We start from the raw sequence: 22,500 nt of genomic DNA on the forward strand, positions 1-22,500 counted from the left end.
GCGAAAGAAGGAAACAGGGAAAAATAAAAGAGGATTGGGTAAACAGAAATAGGAAAGAAGAGATGAAGGGGCGACGGAGAGAGAGAGAAGAAAACGAAAAGAGAAGTGATAGAGAAGAGTGGAGGGGTGAACAGAAGTGGAATAGGGATGGAATGAAAAAGGAGGAGAGAGAGAGAGGATAAGGAAGGAAGGGAAAGGAGAGGAAGAGTAGTAGATGAAATATAAACATGGTAATGAGGATGAAAGGTAATGAAAGATAGATGAAAGGGAATAGAAGAGAAAATAAAAAATGAAGTCTTGGGAAGTTCAGCGCCACGATTTGCCAAACAAAGACATAGAAAAAGGAATTAGAGCAAGGAAGATGAAAGATAAAATAAGGAAGAGAAAGGAAATGAAAGAGCATGAAAAGGGAAGAAGGAAAAAAGGAAAAGAAAGGAAAAGAAGAATGAAAACTTGACGAAATAAAATAAAACAAAGCAGAACAAGAAGATGAAGAAAAAGGAGAACCAACAACAGAAGGCAATCTGAAAAGACACAAACACAAAAATACAACAAAAAAAGTTGAGAAATTGCTTATCACATTAAAAAATAAATCCTACTCCCTCGCGAAAATGAATTATTATAAACATTAGACATTAACTACAAGATGAATGATAACCTCGTCCATGAATTATATAAGTCATTATTCAATATTTTTTACACGGTAGAGACAATACGATTTTTAAGGGATAACTCGCTAAAATATGTTGATGTTGGAATTTGGATATATATGTCGATTAATGCTTCTCTGTTCTTGTCCACGCGGGCATAAATTTTCTTTTCGTGGAAATGGATCATTAAGAGCAAAACAATGAAAAACGAAGAAAAAAAAACGAAAAAAAAAGAAAAAGAGAGAAGAGCGTTTGAAAAGGAAGAGAGAAAGAGAAAGAAAAAGAGAGAACGAGAGAAAGAGAAAAAGAGAGAGACGAGAGAAAGAGAAAAAGAGAGAGACGAGAGAAAGAGAAAAAGAGAGAGAGACAACGAGAAAAAGAGAGAGAGAACGAGAAAAAGAGAGAGAGAACGAGAAAAAGAGAGAGAACGAGAGAAAGATAAAGAGAAAAAGAGAGAACGAGAGAAAGAAAAAGAGAGAGAACGAGAGACAGAGAAAAAGAGAGAGAGAGAGAGAGAGAGAGAGAGAGAGAGGGAGGGAGGAAGGGAGGAGAGAGAGAGAGAGAGAGAGAGAGAGAGAGAGAGAGAGAGAGAGAGAGAGAGAGAGAGAGAGAGAGAGAGAGAGAAAACTAGAGAGAGAAAACTAGAGAGAGAAAACTAGAGAGAGAAAACTAGAGAGAGAGAAAACTAGAGAGAGAGAAAACGAAAGAGAGAAAAAAAAAACGAGAGAGATAGGAGAGAAAGAAAAAACAAACGAGAGAGATAGAAGAGAGAAAAAAAACGAGAGAGATAGGAGAGAGCGAAAAAACACAGAGGCTTAATCCAACTTTATAATTAGCATAATTAATACCCTGCCACACTCAGATCTACCTTCGAGTTAATGAAAGGAAAGACCAAAACAAAACACGAAAAAAATTAAATTCATGGTGGAAATCCTCGCGACCATTCCTCATTTTTTACTTAACATTTCTATCTTTAATTTCATTTCTTTTTTCTTTCTTTCATTCTTTTTACAGGGCAAAATATCTTCGTAAAGTATGGAGAACATTTTGTTTTCCACAGCAGGGATCTTATTCCTCGTAAAAATAATTTCCATATCTTTTTGCTATTCCATCCTACCTTTCACCTCTTTTCCTTCTGTGTTTCTCTTTCTTTCTCTCTCTCTTTCTTTCTCTTTCTCTCTCTCTCTGTCTCTCTCTCTCTCTCTCTCTCTCTCTCTCTCTCTCTCTCTCTCTCTCTCTCTCTCTCTCTCCATCCTTCCTTTCCCCTTTACCCACTAAGTTTTCTATGATTCCTTCCTTTTTTTTAATCCTTGCTCTTCCTCTTCCCTTTTTTTTAATCCTTGTTCTTCCTCTTCCCTTTCTTTCGCTCTCCCGCCTCCTTTCCTTTCCTTCAGTCTCCCGCTTTACGTCCTTTAATTTAGAGTCCCATTCTCTCCTTCGCTCTTCTTTATCTCTTCCTTTCCTTCAGTGTCTCTCTCCGTTTCCTTTCCCTCCTTTTCTCTTCGCTTCCTTGTTTACCCAAACTTTCCTTTTCCTTCCTTTCTCTTGCTCCCCCTTTCCTCCCTATAACGTCACCTTCCTCTCTTTTTTTTAAATCTTGCTCCTCCTTTCTTCTCTAAACCTTCCTCTACCTTGCTCCTTCCTTCCTTTTTTCCTAAGCTTTCTCTCCCTTCCCCTTCCCTTCCTCCCTCCTCTGCCATCCCTTTTTCTCCCCAAACCTTCCCCTCCCTTCCCCCCTTCTTTCCCTTCTCCCTCCCTCTCCACTTTGTCATCAATTTCCTCCCGAAACCTTCCTCTCTCTCTTCCCTTGCTCTCCCTTCCTCCCTCCTCTGCCATCACTTTTCTCCCCAAACCCTCCTCTCCCTTCCTTCTCCCTGCTCTCCCCTTCTCCCTTTGCTATCCTATTCCTCCCCAAACCTTTCTCTCTCTTCCCTAAACCTTCCCCCTCCCTTGCTTTCCCTTCCTCCCCTCTCTGCCATCCCTTTCATCCCTAAACCTTCCTCTCTCTTTCTCCTCCATGCTCCCCTTCTCCCTCTCTCTCTCTCCTCTCCACCCACTTTAAGACATCTGCAACCGTCAGCTGATATTTGCCCTCTCTCTTTTTCCCCAATCCTAATCTCTATCGAATTCAATTGATTCCAGTACAGTACACGGGCGAAATAATACCTAAATGTTGTACTATTCGTCTTAACATTGTTGTGATACTGTTCTTCCTAAATTGGAATAGTTTAGATAGTGCGTACATTCAGGACTCCGAAGAGACCCTTTGAGGCATATGGCTGCAATTATATATTCAGTGTCAGGGGGAATATAATTGCATAAGTGTCTGAATTGTGTTGAGGAATATCAGCGACTATAGTCTCGAATGCGGAAAATCTTAACACATGCAGAGACCAATTAATACTCATTCTCTAGTGTAGGAATTCGAATGAATACCACGTTCCTTTCGAATAAATCAAAACTATATATATACTAGAAGGACATAAATTCACACATAAAAGATAGTCATCAGGTGAATATGATTATTAAAAGATAAATTAATTATTGAATGACTATAATCATTCCTTAAAAATAAGATTGAAATATTAGATAGACGAGGAGATTCATTCATCCCTTAAAATATTTATAAAAGTTATTAAATATAAATATAAATCCCCTTAAAAGTTATAATCGTCCCTTAAAACTAAAATCCGAATACAAATGCTCTCCATACCTATACAGCAGAATGGTCTCTTGGCATATTTCATTCTGCCCCAAATGCCCTGGTATCTGGAACGGCATCCTGACGACCACAGTCTGCAGGAGAAAGGATAAATGGCATTAGATATTGGTTAAAGCTGTTAACGGTAATATCGATCGCCCCCTGTGGAATGGGGAAGCGCAGGGTTAAATGTGTATGGGTGGGAATGGAAAGAAGTAACCGGAAGGAGTGGGGGAGACGGGAAGGAAAGAGAGGAGGGGAGAGCGATATAAATACAGACACACACACACATGCACATACACATACACACGCACGCACACACACACACACGCACACACACACACACACACACACACACACACACACACACACACACACACACACGCACACTTACATATGCGCACACACACACACACACACACACAATCTTGTCCTTGCGTGTGTGAATGTACACATACACATCAATTGTGAAAAAGAGAATGAATAGATATTCTCAGTATAAGGAAATCAACCATGAGATGGATATATATTACGAAATACTGAAGCAAACATAAATACAACAGCGAATCCCACAGGACTTCATCTTCCACTATAAACTTCTCGAACGGTAAACTTCTAAAGTACAGTCAATAAGGAACAAGGAGTTGGAACTTTATATTGTGATTGTATTTTCACCGTGAATAAAAGAAATCATTTCCATATACAATGGACAACAAAGTGTGCTGTGCATTTGTAAGTAGGGACAGCGAATAAAAAGAGAAAAGAAAAGAAATGTAGAAAAGTATCTTAGAAACCAAATACTTTTCCTTACAAAAATCTATTTCTTTTTTCTCAGAACAGAAGAGGAGGACAGAGAAAAGGACAAAGCTCTCGATAATCTAACCAAAGAGAAAGGAAAAATGGAAAACGAAAAAAATGCGATAAGAAAGAAAGAGAGGATATATATATATATATATATATATATATATATATATATATATATATATATATATATATATATATATATATATGTATATGTATATGTATATGTATATGTATATGTATATGTATATGTATATGTATATGTATATGTATATGTATATGTATATGTATCTGTATCTGTATCTGTATCTGTATCTGTATCTGTATCTGTATCTGTATCTGTATCTGTATCTGTATATATATGTATATGTATATGTATATGTATATGTATATGTATATATATATGTCTATATGTATATATGTATATATGTATATATATATATATATATATATATATATATATATATATATATATATATATAATAATAATAATAATAATAAAAAAAAAAATCCCACAAGACAAATATTAAAGGAACGTAGTAACAGAGTTTGATCGCGAGAATTTCATCGCCTCTCGAGGGGAAAAGTCATTTGCACTCAACAGGTCCTGATTTTGCTTCAGATCCATTGAACTCGTGAAAAACCAACTCTTAGCGGCTGTTGGCTTCCACATCCGCAGCTCTGTCACAATATTGTGCCAACGCTGAAGGGAGAAATGGGAAAGATGGTCGGGGGGGGGTAAGTGGGGGGGGGGGGAGGGGGGGGGAGGTGGGGGGGGGAGGAGATGCATTCGCTTAGTCAAACACCCGCACAGAGGATGCTGGGAGCACACGTCTTAACCAGTTATAAAGAGCGATATACTTGCATATGCGTACATACATACATATAATATATACATATATATATATATATATATATATATATATATATATATATATATATATATATATATATATATATATATATAAATATATATATATAAATATATATATATATATAAATATATAAATATATATATATATATATATATACATATATATATATATATATATATATATATATATATATATATATATATATATATATATATATATATATATATTTATATATGTGTGCGTGTGGGGGGACACAGCTACAAATAACTGTATATATGCAAAACTTAAGATCGGTAAAAGAAAACAGATAGATAAATATAGAAAAGAATGTGGGAGGAGCAAAGATAACTACCAAAAGAAAAGAGAATGAAAACTGAATAAGACATAACGCAGGAGAAGAAAGGCAAAAAGAAAAAAAAGTAACACAACGAAGAAGAAGAAGAAGAAATAGAGGGAGAAAAAAAAGTAAATAAAACTCCCATACGATAATAAAATTTCTTCGAGTTGGCGCACTCCGGAGCACGAAAAACACGTCCCACGGAATCTGTAAATACTCCTGAGCCGGTCGGAGTATGGGCTTCTTCGTACAAACTTCCTCATCATCTGCTCTTAAGACCGAATTCACAAACTTGTCTTAACGATCGATGGGGGGAAGAAAATGCGATGATGGAATGGATAAATCACTGGAAGAAAGGAAAGGGTGAGGGAGAGAGGAAGATATGTAGAGAAGGAGGAGAGGAGAGAAGATGGGGGAGTGAGAGAGAGAGAGAGAGAGAGAGAGAGAGAGAGAGAGAGAGAGAGAGAGAGAGAGAGAGAGAGAGAGAGAGAGAGAGAGAGAGAGAGAGAGAGAGAGAGAGAGAGAGAGAGAGACAGACAGACAGACAGACAGACAGACAGAGAGAGAGAGAGAGAGAGAGAGAGAGACAGACAGACAGACAGAGAGAGAGAGAGAGAGATGGAGACATAGAGAGACAGAGAAAGAGAGACAGGCAGAGACAAACAAACAGAGAGAGAGACAGAGACAGAGAGAGACAGGCAGAGACAAACAGACAGAGAGAGACAGAGACAGAGAGAGACAGAGGCAGAGACAGAGAGAGACAGAGGCAGAGACAGAGAGAGAGACAGAGACAGAGAGAGACAGAGGCATAGACAGAGAGAGAGGCAGAGACAGAGAGAGACAGAGGCAATGTCTCCTATGCCTATCACAGTAAACAGAAATTCTCATCGGAGGGAAAGCGGCGAACATCTCAGGGATGATAGGATATTACATAGCCAAATATCCTGTGTTGGCCCTGGTTTTCCCTCTCCTTTATTTCCCTTGCGGCACGAGGGGGGAGGGGGCTTGGGGGGAGGGAGGGGTAGGAGGAGGGGAGGGCTTGGGGAGGGAGGGGTAGGAGGAGAAGGACGGGTGAAAGAGAGGGCGAAGGGAGTAGGGGTAGGATGAAGGGAGGCGGAAGAGGAGGAGGAGGAGGAGGGATAAGGGAAGAGGTAAGGGAGGTAGAAGAGAAGGAGGAGCTGGGGGAGGAAGAAGAGGAGGAGGAGGAGGAGGAGGAGGAATAGGAGAGGTAAGAGGAGAGAGAGGTGGAAGCGGAGGGGAGGTGGGAGAGTGGGTGAATGGAGGGAAGGATAGGAAGGTGGATGAAGCGAAGAGGTTAAGATAAAAACAGAAGAAGGACAAGGAAACCGAAGGAAGGGAAGACGAGGGAAGGAGAGAAATTAGGGAAGCGAAGAGAATATAAAAAAACGACAGAAACAGGAGAACGAGAGGAAGACAGACAACGAGGCCAAAGAGACGGCGGAGAAAGATAAGAAACGAAGATTCGAAATACGAGAAAATCGCGAAAGGGAAATAAGATGACGCGTTTTCATGGCGAATCAGCGACGTCGGGAAATGCAACAATCTCATTTCTTTTTTTTTTTCCTCCGCTAACGAAATGAGGGAGAAAGCGGACGCGTTTCCGTGAAAAGGAAGAGAGTTTTCGCATGTATGTTTCGTGTGTCAAAGCGCTTGCAGGAGTTCTTGCGGTAAAGTCTTCAAAAACTTGGGCGTGTGTCTGATCTAAAGCATCTTCACGTTTCGCAGTTCGCCCCAGGATATTTTTAATTCTGCACTCGACGCTGTCTTATTCATAATCTGAGTGAAAGAAGCAGAGGGTGAACAAAGAGATGGATGATGTAATCTAAACACACACACACACACATGCACAGACATACACATACACACACACATAAACACACATACACACACACACAAATATACATATATGCGTAAATGTATATGTGTATATATATCTGTATACATATGTGTGTGTGCGTGTGTATATATGTATATATGTCTATATATATATATATATATATATATATATATATATATATATATATATATATATATATATATATATATATATATATATATGCTCTCGCGTGTGTGCGTGTGCTCGTTTGTATATATGTTAGAGCTTATATTTAGATTTCTTTTACATAAAATATTTATATTTGTGTTCTGCTGGAATACGCACAGCAAGAGAAGGTACATCGCGTTTATATAAGCATTCCTTTTACACCTCAGTATAACAAAACCTTCCTCGAATCACGAATCCTTTTATATCTTGGATTTCACACCCACAGCCCCCACAGAGCCGCGAGAAATCTCAGCGTTTGTCCGGGATAATGCTGAGGCGCTGTAGTAGTGAAATGCGGCAGTGCGACGCCGTAGACTTTATGCGGAGTGGTTTTACCGCTGAAAGTGTCGCTGTCAGCCACATCGCCGGCTTCGGGCTCAGATCTCAAGGCAAAGGGAAGAAAGACAGATAGGCATATATATACATATTTGCATATTCTCTTTTTCTTTCTATCTCTCTCTCTCTCTCTCTTTCTATCTGTCTATCTTTCTGTCTATCTGTTTATCTGTATCTTTCTCTCTGTCTGTGTATCGGTCTGTTTGTCTGTCTATCTGTCTATATTTCTGTCTGTCTGTGTATCGGTTTCTTTGTCTGTCTGTCTATCAGTCTGTCTATTTGTCTTCGTACAACGTATGTACATGTATATATGCATTTGGGATATATTCATATATGTGAATATCTATCCATCGTATATCTGTGTGTGAATACACACGCAGACATATACACAGATCTACTGTAATATCAATGATCGGGCATAAGCAAATAGAATTTTGTGTGAGTGTGTGAGTGAGTGAGTGAGTGAGTGAGTGAGTGAGTGAGTGAGTGAGTGTGAGTGTGAGTGTGAGTGTGAGTGTGAGTGTGAGTGTGTGTGTGTGTGTGTGTGTGTGTGTGTGTGTGTGTGTGTGTGTGTGTGTGTGTGTGTGTGTGTGTGTGTGTGTGTGTGTGTGTGTGTATGTGTATGTGTGTGTTGTGCGTACTCTCTCTCTCTCTCTCACACGCATTAATGCATGCACCCATACACAAATTGCAACAACACAGCAACACTTCCCGCCCCGTGACATCATGCCTCCCCGACGACATCAATTCCCCCAAACTTCAGCTAATATTTTCCGTCACGATAAATGTTTAAAAAAAAGGAGAAGGGAAAACCGGCGGCCACTAAACCTCGAGGACGCTAATCCAAGAAGCGGAGTCGACAGCCTGAAACGGCGAGCGACAATTTGAAAAGCAAATTATACGTTGTTTAGCGACCATTGCGCTATATTTCTGCTCGGGAAGGATTCCAGTTCCCGTTTTAGAAGTCGATGTGCATTTAACTGGAGTGAAAAAGATATATTGGGCCGCGCGTGCACATACATACACGGGCGTACATGTAAACATACATACACATGCGTACGCACATTTTTTCCTCTCTTCTGTTTCTGTTCTTATTATGTTTATTTTTCGTCAGATAACCATCTATCGATATATTCATACACACATATCTACATGCGTACATTCATACATTCATAAATACATACAGAGATATACATTGAACATCCGAGTATACGTATGTATAAACTGAAATGCATACACCCCCCCACACGCACATATACACATACACATACACACACACACTCACTCAATCACACACACACACACACACACACACACAAACAAACAAACAAACACACACTCTCACACACACTCTCACACACCTCACACACACTCACACACACTCTCACACACACTCACACACACTCTCACACACACACTCTCACACACACACTCTCACACACACACTCTCTCTCTCTCTCTCTCACACACACACACACACACACACACACACACACTCACACACACACACACACACACACTCACACACACACACTCTCTCTCTCTCACACACACACATATTCACACACGCGCACCAAATTGATTCACAGGGGATGAGGGTGTCATTTGACCTGGCTGTTACCGGGCTGTCCAAGATGACCTTTCTCCCTCTCCCTCTCTCCCTCAACACTCCCTTCGAGGTGCTGGAGAAGGAGATGGAGGAGGAGGAAGAGGAAGAGGAGATGGAGGAGGAAGAAGAGATGGAGGATGGAGGAGAAGGAAGAGGGAGAGGAATAGGGAGAGGAGCGGGAAGAGGAGGAAGAGGAAGAGGAGGAGGGACAGGAGGAGGAGGGGGGCGAGGAGGAGGAAGAGGGAGAGAGGGGGAAGAGGAAGAGGAAGAGGGGGCGAGGAGGGGGGGAGGGGGGCGAGGAGGAGGGCGGGGGGCGAGGAGGAGGCGGAGGAGGAGGGAGGGGGGGGGGAGGGGGGGGGGGAGGAAGAGGGAGAAGAGGAGAAGGAGGAAGAGGGAGAGGAGGAGGAGTGGGAAGAGGAGGGGGTGAGAAGGAGATGGAGGAGGAGGGGGAGAAAGAGGAGGAGGGAGGGCAGGAGGACGAGGAGGGGAGGAGGAGGAGGAGGAGGAGGAGGAGGAGGAGGAGGGAGGGCAGGAGGAGGGGAGGAGGAGGAGGAGGAGGAGGAGGAGGGAGGAGGAGAGAGGGAGGAGGTGGAGGAGGAGGAGGAGGGAGGAGGAGGAGGAGGAGAGGAGGAGGAGGAGAGGAGGAGGAGGAGGAGGAGGGAGGGGGCGGAGGAGGGAGAGAGAGAGGAGGAAGAAGAGGAAGAGGGAGAGGAGGAGGAGGAGAAAGAGAGGGAGGAAAAAAAGGAGGGAGAGGAGGAGGAGGAGAAAGAAGAGGAAAAGGAGGAGGAGGAGGAGGAAGAGGAAGATGGAGGAAGAGGAAGAAGAGCAGAAGGAGAAGGAGAAGGAGAAGGAGAAGGAGGAGGGGGAGGAGGGCGAAGAAGAGTGGGAGTGGGAGGGGTGAAAATGATGAAGGTGAGGTTGAGGAGGAAAGTGAGAGGGACGAGGAGAGTGAGGATGGAAAGATCTTTCCCTCCTTCCTCCTCTTTTCCTCCTTTCTCCCCTTTACCCCCTTGTTCCTCCCCCCTCCATTTCCCATCCTCCATCTCCCCTCTATCTCTCTTTCCTCCCCCTTCTCCCCCCTTCCTCCATCCTCCTTTTATCTCCCCTTTGTCCCTCCTACCTCCCCCTTTCCCCCTAACCCCTCCTTCCTCTATCCCCCATCACTCCTATCTCCCTCACTCCTTCCTGCCCCTTTTCCCTCCCCTCCCCTTCCCCCCTTCCTCCTCCTTTCTCACTCTATCCCTCCTTCCTAACCCCTCCCCCCCTTCCTCTCCTTGCTCCCCTCTATCCCTCCTTCCTCCCCCCTCCTTCCCTTCCTTCCTTCTTTCTCACTCTATCCCTCCTTCCTCCCCCTTTTTCCTTCCCCCTCCCCCTTCCTCCTTCTTTTTCACTCTATCCCTCTTTCCTCCTTCCTCCGCCCTCCTTCCCTTCCTCCTCCTTTCTTACTCTATCCCTCCTTCCTCCTTCCTCCATCCCCCATCCTACTTCTTCCTCACTCTATCCCTCCTTCCTCCTTCCTTCTCCTTTTTTCCCATCTCCCCTCCCCCCCTTCCTCCTTCTTTCTCACTCTATCCCTCCTTCCTCCTTCTTCCCCCTTCCTCCTCCTTACTCCCCTCCTTCCTCCCTCTCCCCCACTCCCCCTTCCTCCTTCTTTCTCACTCTCATCCCTCTTTCCTCCTTCCTCCCCCTTTTCTCTTCTCCCCTCCTCCCCTTCCTTCTTTCTCACTCTATCCCTCCTTCCTCCCCCTTTTTCCCTCCCTCCCTTCCTTCCTTCTTTCTCACTCTATCCCTCCTTCCTCCCCCTTTTCCTCTCCCTTCCTCCTTCTTTTCTCACTCTATCCCTCTTTCCTCCTTCCTCACCCTTTTTCCCTTCCCCCTCCCCCCTTCCTTCTCCCTTTTCACTCTATCCCTCTTTCCTCCTTCCTCCCCCCTTTCTTTCCTCCTCTCCCCCCTTCCTCCTCCTTTCTCACTCTATCCCTCCTTCCTTCCTTCTTTCTCACTCTATCCCTCCTTCCTCCCCCTCCCCCCTTCCTCCTTCTTTCTCACTCTATCCCTCCTTCCTCCTTCCTCCCCTTTTCACTTCCCCCTCCTCCCCTTCCTCCTTCTTTCTCACTCTATCCCTCTTTCCTCCTTCCTCCCCCCTTTCCCCTCCTCCAGAGATTCCTAAAGCAGCAAGGTGATCGCCCAGGGAGAACTTGAGAGCAAGGAACAGCTTACAAATTACTATTCTAGAAATGTACATAAGCGGGGAGAGGGGAGAGTACTTGTTCAACTCTCCCCTTCTTGTGTGTGTTTGTTTGTTTGTTTGTGCGTGCGTTTGGTAACTTCTCCCTTTTTTTTCAATTTCTTTTGTTTGTGTGCGAGATTATCGGGTTGTGTTTGTTTGATTTTTAATGATGCTGTTTTGATCTTGTTTTGTTTGTGTTCTTTGTTTTGTTTGTATTCTTAGTTTTGTTTTCGTTTCTTCAGGCTCTAATTTCTCTGAGATTATCGGTCTATTTTCACTTTTTTCATTTCTATCTGTTTATCCCTGTCACTATGTGCATTATTTTTTATTTAATGTCTTATGTCCGTCTGCGTTTGTGTCAACGTATGTTTTCTACCTAGGGTTCCATTTCTTATATTCATATTTATCATATTTGTTTGTGTCTGTTGGCTTGTGTTCACGTATTTCTTTCACTTTCTTTATTTTCCGTTTGTGTCTATCGGCCTTTGTATACGTTTTCTTTTCCATATTTCTTTTTTCAATGTGTGTTTATCGGCATATATGCTCTCTCCCTCTCTCTCTCTCTCTCTCCCTCTCTCTCCCTCTCCCTCTCTCTCCCTCTCTCCCTCCCTTTCCCTCTCTCTCCCCCTCCCCCTCTCTCTTTATTTCCTTTCGTTGTTTTACTTCGTGCCTATCGGTTCCCTCGCCCGATATTTCCACCCCGCCCACAGCCAGCAATGAAACACATTCCCCGCTCTAAATGCTCTTAAGCTGAGGATTCCAATAGCGCCGATGCTGATTGCTTTGATCCAGGTATTAAGGGCCGTTCGATTGTTAAGAGTCATGTAAAACCTCATTGGTATTCTGGAGGAAGCGGGCTGACAGACCAGACGATCTTTCAGATAAATACACGAACAGAATCCTTGTCTGTTTGGATGTCTGTGTGTCTGTCTCTCAATTTTTTTTTCTGCTTCGTTTTTACTGTTTTTCTCTTTCTTCGGTTTTCTTATTTTTCTTGCTTTTTTTCGATTTTTCTTTTTCACTATGTTTTGTTTTCTGTCTCTCTCTCTCTCTCCCTCTTTTTCCCCTTTCTCACCCTTTTCATCTCTCTCCCCCTTCCCCCTCATTCTCTCTTCCTCATCCCCCCCTCTCTCTTCCTTCCTCCCCCTCATTCTCTCTTCCTCCCCTCTCCCCCCTCCCACCCCTCCCCCACCACCAATGGAAGCCCAGATTTTTCTCTTCCAGTTTCCATTTGTAAGCTACAATAGTTTACAAATGGAATCTGCGATGACTCCATTTTCCAAACACGAAATGAATCCGTTCTTGCACAATGCATGCAACATTCAACGTGCTCCTGGTCATAGGTGGTCCCGTGTTCTCTCTGTTGCAAAGCGAGGAAAGTGCATCTTACTGTCAGAATGTCTCTTTCGGTGGAGTCTCTGTGACCTGATTGTGATGTGTATCTATTTATCTATCTATTCGCTTATTTCCGCTTTTTATTTACAGTTTACTTATCTTTTCTGGGTCTCTCTGTCTCTCTTTTCTTTCTTTCTTTCTCTCTTTTTCTAATTTCCCTTTCCTCTGCCCTTCTCTTTCTCTCTAATTCTGTCTGTCTGTCTGTTTCCTTCTTTCTCTCTTTTCCTAATTCCCCTATCATCTCCCCCCCTCTCTCTATTTTATTTGAATTGGTTAATTGAATGTATCTGTCTCACTGTCTCTATCTTTCGTATTTTAATTTCTCTCTGTCTATTGTCTCGCTCTCTCGCTTTTTCGCGCTCTCTCTCTCTCTTTCTCATCTCTCTCACTCACTTTCATTTCACTCCCATCCCCCCTCTCTCTCTCTCACACATTCTCTCTCTCCCCCCTTTCTCTCTCACATTCTCTCCCCCTCCCTCCCTCTCTCCCTCCCTCTCTCCCCCCTTTCTCTCTCAACACTGCTTCATAACTCTCAACCTTTTGCTCTTTGTTCTTCCTCGTTATTGCTTTCTTTGGTCCGGATCTTCTGGCGTGTGAAGAGCCTCTTTTTAACTTTCCTTCTTTTCCCTTTTATCTATAAATAAATTGTTGCACAAGAGTTTTCCAAAGTTGAATTGCAATTTTAAGAGGCGAAATAGACCCGGGTTTCCTTCATACTATTTTTCTTTTGGCTATTTATTTATCTATTTTTTTTATCTCTTCTTCTTCGTGTATACAATGGTGGGTTAGTTATTGGTGTACGCTTTGTATTTTCAGTTTACAGTATGATCGTTGTATAAACTTTACATACATGCATATGCAGTGCACATTCATGCATACATATATTCATCCATACAAACATGCCTTTTAAGCTACGGGCACACACACGCGCACATACATTAGCACGGACGCACACACGCATACACATGCCTACATACAAACACACACACACACACACATACACACACACAAACACACACACACGCATATACACAAATACACAAACAAACACACGCAAACACCCAAGCACACACACACACAAACAACCACACTAACAAACACACACTCAAACACTTTCCATTCCTTGAATAAAATAAAACAACATAACTGTGATTAAACTGTAATTGCTTTTGGACAATTACAATGCAATGAAGCGCTGACTTTTGGAATCATTTATATTTTACATGGCAGGTTAGGATAAAGGGAAGGATTTTTTGTGTACTGCATAAAAATTACACTGAAACTGACTTTGCTGGAAACCTGTAACTGAATTAGGAAAAAAAATCGATAAATGTGATGTTGAAAATTGCATTTGTTATTGCTGGATTGGCGCATGTATAAAACTTCGCTGATGTGATATACTCTATTTGTGGAAAAAAAATATTCATCCTTTTTGTGGGAAAAAAAAGTATTAAATAAATTAAAGAACATCATTAACGGTATTATGGAATAGATAGAGAGAAAAACAAGGGAAAAAACATTCATACACACACATATATATATATTGATATACAAATAAATAGACAGAGGGACAGACAAAAAGCATACATACATATCCATTCATCCATCCTTCCATCCATTCATCCCTCCCTCCCTCCCTCCACCCACCCAGGAAAAAAAAACATACATACATAGATACATACATACATACATTATATATATATATATATATATATATATATATATATATATATATATATATATATATATATATATATATATATATATATATATATATATACTGATAGATAGACTAATATATTGACAGAGAGACAGACATACATACATATCCACCCATCCATCCATTCCTCCCTCCCTCCCACCCACCCCATCCCTCCATCCCACACTCCCTCCCCTCCCACCCCTCCCTAACTCCCTCCCCTCCCACCCCTCCCTAACTCCCTCCCATCCCATCCACCCTCCCACCCATCCCCACCCACCCACCCATCCCCACACATCCCTCCCCACCCACCCACCCACCCACCCACACTCCCTCTCACCCACACAGACACAAATCAACTGAACACCCACTTACCTCAAGAAATACTCGATGGTGAACCAAACAACAACGAAGGACTCGATATAGAAGAGGACTTGCGTGGCACTGTCTTCATACTCGTCGACTGTGGACAAGGCGCTAAGGGTCAGACAGGTGAAGATGGTGCAGAATCTGAAAGGAGAGATAATAAAGGGAGGATGAGTATAAGGTTAAGAAATGGAAATGAAGAAAAAGGAGGTACAAAAGAGGGAGGATGAATATGGATATGAGGAATGGAAATAAATAAATAGGGAGAAAAAGGAAAGGAAGGGAAAATATGAATATAAGAAATTAAAATAAATAAAGGGAGATAAAAAAAGATGAATATATATATATATATATATATATATATATATATATATATATATATATATATATATATATAAGAAATAAAATAAATAAAAGGAGATAAAATATATAAACATTAGAAATGAAAATAAATAAAGTAGATAAGAAAGGAGGATAAAGATAAATATATATAAATGAAAACACATAAAAAGGGAGGATAAGTATAAATACAAAGAGAACAGGTGAATGATTAGATGAGATGGTAAAAAATGCTGATGAATTAGAATCTTAATTATTTTCTTCTTCTTCCTTAATGAGGAAAATGAGATTATTTTGAGGGTAATAATTCAATCTGGTGAAGATGGTGTGAAGATTACATGAAAGGGAAGATTATGGTAATATTAATATAAATTACACCTATTGCTTCTATTACCAGTTCCATCCATTTAATCAAAACAAAAACAGAGACAAAGGTTAAAAAAACAATAATAAATAAATAAATAAATAAAAATGACAACAAAACAAAGCCGATTTGTTAAGTTCAGGTAAAAAATATCTTAAATTCTTAATTCCAACACCACAATAATATATTTGATAAAGCAAGTATTAAGAATTAAATAAATACCACATTTCTTTGACTTAAACAAGAGCGGAATTATATGACGAACTGAATCTGGTTATCATTGTTCCGTTACATAACAATATGAGGAAATTTGCATAATAATTACTAGTGTCCTCGGAGGTCTCGGGTTTTTAAATTGTTCAGCATTTATGATTTAATTTTATTTTGCGAACCAAGGAGGAAAAATACTGTCTAAAGAATATGGGAAATGTCTGAAGTGAATAGAAATTTATATGCGATGATGCGCCAATGCACGCCATGTAATCCTTCGTGAAATGCAGTTGCTTTTTCCTTTGTAGCGAAATCCGACGAAAATCTTTGGTAAAATGTATAAACTACTATACAAGTAAGCAATTGATTTAACACACGCACATACACACGCAAACGCACATGAACGCACGCCCGCACACACACACACACACACACGCACACACTTGCACACACACACACACACACACACACACACACACACGCACACACACACACGCGCGCGCGCACGCACATACACACACACACCCGAAACAGCAAGGCACGTGAAGATCATGTTCAGAATTCCTCTCAACTGCCACTCTTGCTCTTTCCTTCCCCCTCCCATTCCACCTTCTTTATTTCTTTTTCCTCTCTCCTCACACTTCGCACTTCCCTACCCTCTCTTCTTCTCCTGTCTGTCTCTTCTTTCCTTTCCCATCCTTTTCCGTTCTCTTCCCTCCTCTCTATCGTCTCTCCTCTCTTTCTTCTCTTTTTCTATCCTCTCTCATTCCCCCTGTGCTTTCTTTGCTGCTCTTCCGTTCATTCATCATCTCGCTCTCTTCTACCTCATGTCTCTCTCTCTCTTTCTCCCCTGACTCTTCTACCTCTTCCTCCCTTCTTTTTTCTCTCTCATTCCCTCCTCTTTTCACTCCCTCCTTCACTTTCTCTCTCCATTTTCCCTACTCCTCCCTCTTCGTTATTCAGTCTCTCCCCTCTCTCCCCTCCCTCTTCTTCACCTCACCCCTTCACCTCTCCCCCTCTTCCTTCCCTTGTTCTCTCCTCCCCCTCTCTTCCCATTCACCTCCCCCTCCCCCTTCTCTTACTCTCCTTCCTCCACCCACCTTCCCAGCCCACTCTCAACCTCCTCCTCCTCTCTCCCCTCCCTCCCTCCTCCTTCCCTTACTCTCCTTCCTTCACCCACCATCCTAACCCATTCTCTTCTCCCCCACTCTCCTTCCACCTCCCTCCCCTCCCCCCCCTCCTCCCACCTCCTCTCCCTCCCTCCTCCCCCTCTCTCCTCCCTCCTTCCTCCTCCTCTCCCCCTCCCTCCCTCCCTCCTCCCTCCTCCCCCCCTTCCCTCCCTCACTCCCTCCTCCTCCTCTCCCCTGCCCCTCCCACCTCTCTCCTCCTCCTCCCCCTTCCCTCCTCTCTCCCCTTCCCTCCTCTCTCCCTCCTCCTCCTCCTTCCTCCTTCATCTCCAAGACACTGATCAAAGACAGATTCCTCTCTCCCGCATGCAGCATCTCCCTGCAGGATGCTTGTGTTGAGAGGACCAGACATCATCGCAAGAGAGCAGATGGCACGCCGTCCGGTAAATTAAGGCCCTCCCGTTCGCCTCCCCTTATTTCCCCTCTTTCTCGTTTCTCTTATTTGTTTCCCCTTTCTCTCAGGTCTCTTTTTCTACTTTATCTTAATTGGTAAGCTCCCTTTCGCTTCCCCTTAGCTCCCCTCTTTCTCTTTTCTCTTATTTGTTTCCCCTTTCTCTTTTTCTATCTTCCCTTTATTGATAACCTCCCTTTTGCTTCCCCTCTTTCTCGTTTCTCTTATTTGTTTTCCCTTTCTCTCAGGTCTCTTTTTTCTATTTTCCATTAATTGATAACCTCCCTTTTCCTTTCCCCTGTTTCCTCTCTTTCTCCTTTCTCTTATTTGTTCCCCCTTTCTCTCAGGTCTCTTTTTTCTATTTTGCATTAATTGATAACCTCCCTTTTCCTTCTCCTTATTTCCTTTCTCTTATTTGTTTCCACTTTCTGTCAGTTCTCTTTTTTTCATTTTCCCTTATTTCCGATTTTCTCTCTTTTCCATGATCTATTCTCCCCCATTTCTCCGTACTTCCTTTTTTTCTAACGTTTCCTCACTTTCTCTTTCCCCTATCTTTAATTTCCCTTTCTCTTCTTCCCCTCACTTTCTCCTTTTTCCTCCCCGTCACTGCCTCTTTTCCCTTTCATTTGCTTGTTTTTCCCCTCTCCCTTCACTTCCCTTCCCCTCTTCTTCCTACTTCTTATTCCATTTCCTTTTTCACTTCCCCCTTTCCCCTCTCAATCTATATTCCCCTCGCATCTTTCTACCTTTTACTTCATATTCTCTTTCTTTTTCTTTTTTATCAATTTCCTTTACCTTCCGTAGTCCTCTCTCTTTTCCTCTCCTTCGCTTATTTATTTATTAATTTCTATGCCTTTATCCTTCGCGATCTCCCTTTCCTGCCCATTCCCCCTTTTCCCTAATTCTCACCTTCTGTGGTTTTCTCCTTCCTTCTCTTTCTCTATTTCCCTTTCCTCTCCCTCCTTCTCTCTTTCCCCTTTCTCTCCCTTTCCTATCTCTCTCCCTCCCCCTCTTCCCTTTTCCTTCTCTTTTACCCCACTCTCCCTCTCCCCTCCACCTTTTCCCCAATCTCTCTCTCTCTCTCATTCCCCACTTTCTCCTTCTCCCCCCCTTTCCCCTCTCTCTTCCTCCCCCTCCCTTTATCCCCTTCTCTCCCTCTCCCTTCCTCCCCTCTCTCTCTCTTTCCCCTCTCTCTTCCTCCCCCTCCCTTTATTCCCTTCTCTCCCTCTCCCTCTCTATCCCTCATCTTTTAAGACGATGAAATCCCCCCCCCCCCAAGACGCATAATCAGAGCCAATTGGTCGAAAGCGAGAGAGGGGGGGGATGGGGGAAGTGGGGAGGCTAAATAAAGATGGGAGTAAAGGAGGAATAAGAGGACGGTAGGGAAGAGAGAAAGAAGAGGTTGTAAAGGGGAAAGAAGATAAAGGATATGAATGGAGTTAGATGATTTTTTTGTCAATATATATATTTTTTTCATGAGAATGGGAAGGAGAGAAAGAAGAAAAAAGGAAACAACTTTGTCTTTCTTGATTTCCTTTTCTCTCTCTTTCTTTCTTTCCCTCTTACCCTCTAGTTCTCTCTCTCTCTCTCTCTCTCTCTCTTTCTCATTCTCTTTCTTGGTCTTTCTACCCTTTTCTCTCGCGCTTCCTCCTTTTCTTTCTCAATTTTTCTCTCTTTCTTTCTCGCTCTTTCTATTTTTTTTCCTCTCGCTCTTACTTTTCCTCTCTCCCTCTCCGTCCTTTCCCTCTCTCTCAATCTCTTTCTCATATCATTCTTCTATTCTTCAAACTTTTTTTTATTGTTCCCCAATCTATAATTCGGCATTTCCATTATTTCCTTCCTCTCTTCCTCCTCCTCCTTTTCTAATTTCTCCTTTTTTTCTCTCAAACTCTCACTTATCTCGATTAAAAAAAAAACGTTATAAATAGTGTAAAGAATAATAATCTAAAAATGATTGTTTTTCGACAATCGGCTTTGTAAGAACCATGAGCTCTATAGTAATTAAAATCAAGTCATAAAAACAAACAAAAGTCGGTCTTAAGAAAGTCATAAAAAAACAAAACGAAAGAATAAGAAAAAAAAAATACAAATTAATAATCGTAATGCTTCGTTTATTTTCTTTTTAATTTTTTTTTGGTTCCATTGTTTTGAATGGTTCTCTTTCTTCTGTTATTTTCATTTTATTTATTTTTTATCCTCTGTTCTCAATAGTTTTCTTTTTCTTATTTTCATTTCATTGCTATTTTTCACTCTCTCCCTTTCATCTTTCTTTGTGTTTTTTGTCGTCTTCTCTCATCTCTTTCCAGTTTTAATGCTCTGCCGTCTCTCTTGGGAAGGCAGGGGTAGTGACGTCATCATGGATATCTGGGTCTTTTCTATGACGTCAGAATCGAGGCGGGGCCTGCTTATGACGTCATTCTTGAGCGACGGAGCTATTGACGATAATTTTCGAAAAATACGCGTTATTTGAGTCGAAATATGGTAATATCTTTGGTGTGCCGTCCCCGATGAAAGAGAAATTTTATTTACTACTTCATGAATAAGCCATGAAAATTCTAAACGTCACTTTGGCCGTTGAATAATTCTAACCGCAGCGCCTTTTGATTGGCTCCCCAACCCTGACGAGGTGGGGCTTAATGATGACGTCAGCTCCCTGCCATGACGTAACTGAGCGAACAGTTCGGCAAATCAACTTTATTCAGCGCCAAAAAAGGATTCCTCGTATTTGAGAACTTCCAGCATTCCTGTGGGAAAGTCAATATTGCTAAAGGCTGAAGTTGCCACTCGTATTTCAAACTCTAGATTAGTCGCTAAGTTTGAATCGGAGATTTTCGGAAAGTGGGGCCGCGTCTGTTAACACAGCGGATCTTGGCTACATTTAAAAGGAAAGAAACACATTTATATATACAGAAGCTTACTTACAAATACACTCACTCACTCACTCACTCACTATCTCTCTCTCTCTCTCTCTCTCTCTCTCTCTCTCTCTCTCTCTCTCTCTCTCTCTCTCTCTCTCTCTCTCTCTCTCTCACTCACTCACTCACTCACTCACTCACTCACTCACTCACTCTCTCACGCACACACACACGCGCGCACAATTCACACACTCACAAAAGAACAACTAAGTAAGAACACAAACACGCTCGCGTACACACACGCCCACACACACATACACATATTTGTCTGTCGATACGTGTTTGTGTGCGTAAATAAATGCCACTTCATGCTTGCAACATTCTGTGCAACATCGCGACATCGGGTAATGCAGTTTACAGCTGGACCATTATCTTGTTTCCGGAGGCCCCCTCCCCCTCCCCCCTCCCCCCCTCCCCTTACGCGCCCCTCCTTCACTCCCTCCTCTACTTTTTTTTTCTCCCTCCCTCCGTCCTATTTTTTTTTCTTCACTCTTCTCTATCAAATCTCTTCTTTCTTTTTTCTCTTTATCTATCCTCTCTCATTCCCTCCCTTTTCTTCTACCTTCGCTCCACTTACTGCCCTCTCTCTCCTACCCATCTTTCACCCCTTTTCTTTCCCCTCCGTACCTCCCTCTCACATATCCCGTACCCTTCTCCCCTCTCCTCTACCTCCCCAACTCATCTCGCTCCCTCTCCTCTTATTCTCCAATCCAACTCTGCTTCCTCGCTTCCTCGCTCCCTCCCTTCCTCCCTCCTTCCTTCCCCTCCCTCCCTCCCTCCCTCCCTCCCTCCCTCCTGTCCTCCTACTCATTCTTTGCTCCCTCTCTCCTCCCTATCTCCTTCCTTTCCTTCCCTCCCTCCCTCCCTCCCTCCCTCCCTCTTCTTCTTCCCTCCCTCCCTCCCACCAACCCATCCTCCTCCCCCCTCCTTACTCCCTCCTTACCCCCTTACCTACAATGAAGGTCAATACATCGCTCTCTCTCTTTCTCTCTCTCTAAAAAAGGAAGAAAAAAAAGAAAAAAAGAGGGAAAAAAAATAAAAGAACGAAAAGAAAGAAGGAAAGAAAAAAGTCATGAAGTGGACCCAACTTTATGTTCATGAATTCGGGACTGAATTTCAGCAGAAAGAAGATGAAGGGCGCGGAGGGGGGAGGGGAGGGGAGGGGGTAAGGGGAGAGAGAGGATGAAAGGGGATGAGAGAGAGAGGGAAGGAGAAGACGAGCGAGAGGGAAGGGGAAGGGAGAAAGGGGCGAGAGAAGGAAAGAGCAGAAAGGGAAAAGAAGAGGGCGAGGGAAGAAAGGGAGCGAGAGGGCAGAAAGGGAAGGAGAGAAAAGGAAAGAGGGAAAAGGGAGCAGAGAGGGCGAGACAGGGGAAGAGAGAGAGGAAGGAGAAGAGGGCGAGAGGAGAAGAGAGAAGGGAAGGAGAAGGGGCGAGAGAGAGGGAAGAGAAGAGAAGGAGCGAGAGGGCTAGAGGAGAAAGAGGGAGAGAGGGAGCGAGAGGGGGCGAAGAGGGGAAGAGGAAATGTGGAGAAAAGGATGGAAAAGGAAGAAAATGCGGAAAGATGGAAATGCGAGAAAAAGGAAGAAAAATGCGGAGAAAGAGGAAAATGGAAAGCTGGAAAAAGGGAAATAAGAAAAAATAAAATAACGGTAAGTGAGAAAATGGTGGATGAAAGAAGAGGTAAAAGTTGATGAAAAGTTGGAGAAAAAGGAAAAAGTGAGAGAAAAATGGAAGAAAAGAGGGAACAAGATTAGTAAAAAAATGAGTAGCAAAAGAGGGGTAAGAAATGAGGAAAAGATGTAGAGAAAAAGAGTCAATGAGAAAGGGGAAAGCGTAGAAAAAGGTGATAAAAGTTTGGAAAATATATGAAGAAAAGGGAGGAAAATTGAGAAAGCTGGAAAAAGTAAAAAATAAGGAAAAAGGTAAAAATCCGGTAAAGTGAGAAAAAAGGTGGATAGAAAGGATACAGTGATGAAAAAGGCAAAGAAAAGGGGAAATGAGAAAAAAAGGAAGAGAAAAGGGGAAAAGAAGTGT

The 22,500-nt window shown here is 42.5% G+C and overlaps 1 protein-coding gene across 7 annotated transcripts in view; it reads right to left on the minus strand.

Annotated features, from left to right (window-relative positions):
- The window catches only part of LOC113815970 (potassium voltage-gated channel subfamily KQT member 1), a 727,087-nt gene that overhangs the window by 66,338 nt on the left and 638,249 nt on the right, over positions 1-22,500 (minus strand). For all 7 annotated transcript variants that reach the window (XM_070144788.1, XM_070144786.1, XM_070144787.1 and 4 more), the window contains 2 exons: positions 15,071-15,205; positions 3,364-3,446 (listed from right to left, as the gene is read on the minus strand). In XM_070144788.1, coding sequence (XP_070000889.1) covers positions 3,364-3,446; positions 15,071-15,205 — 218 coding nt within the window. The remainder of the gene's footprint in view (positions 1-3,363; positions 3,447-15,070; positions 15,206-22,500) is intronic.

This window comes from Penaeus vannamei, chromosome 32 (assembly GCF_042767895.1).
Source record: "Penaeus vannamei isolate JL-2024 chromosome 32, ASM4276789v1, whole genome shotgun sequence".
NCBI classification, from domain to species: Eukaryota; Metazoa; Arthropoda; class Malacostraca; order Decapoda; family Penaeidae; genus Penaeus; species Penaeus vannamei.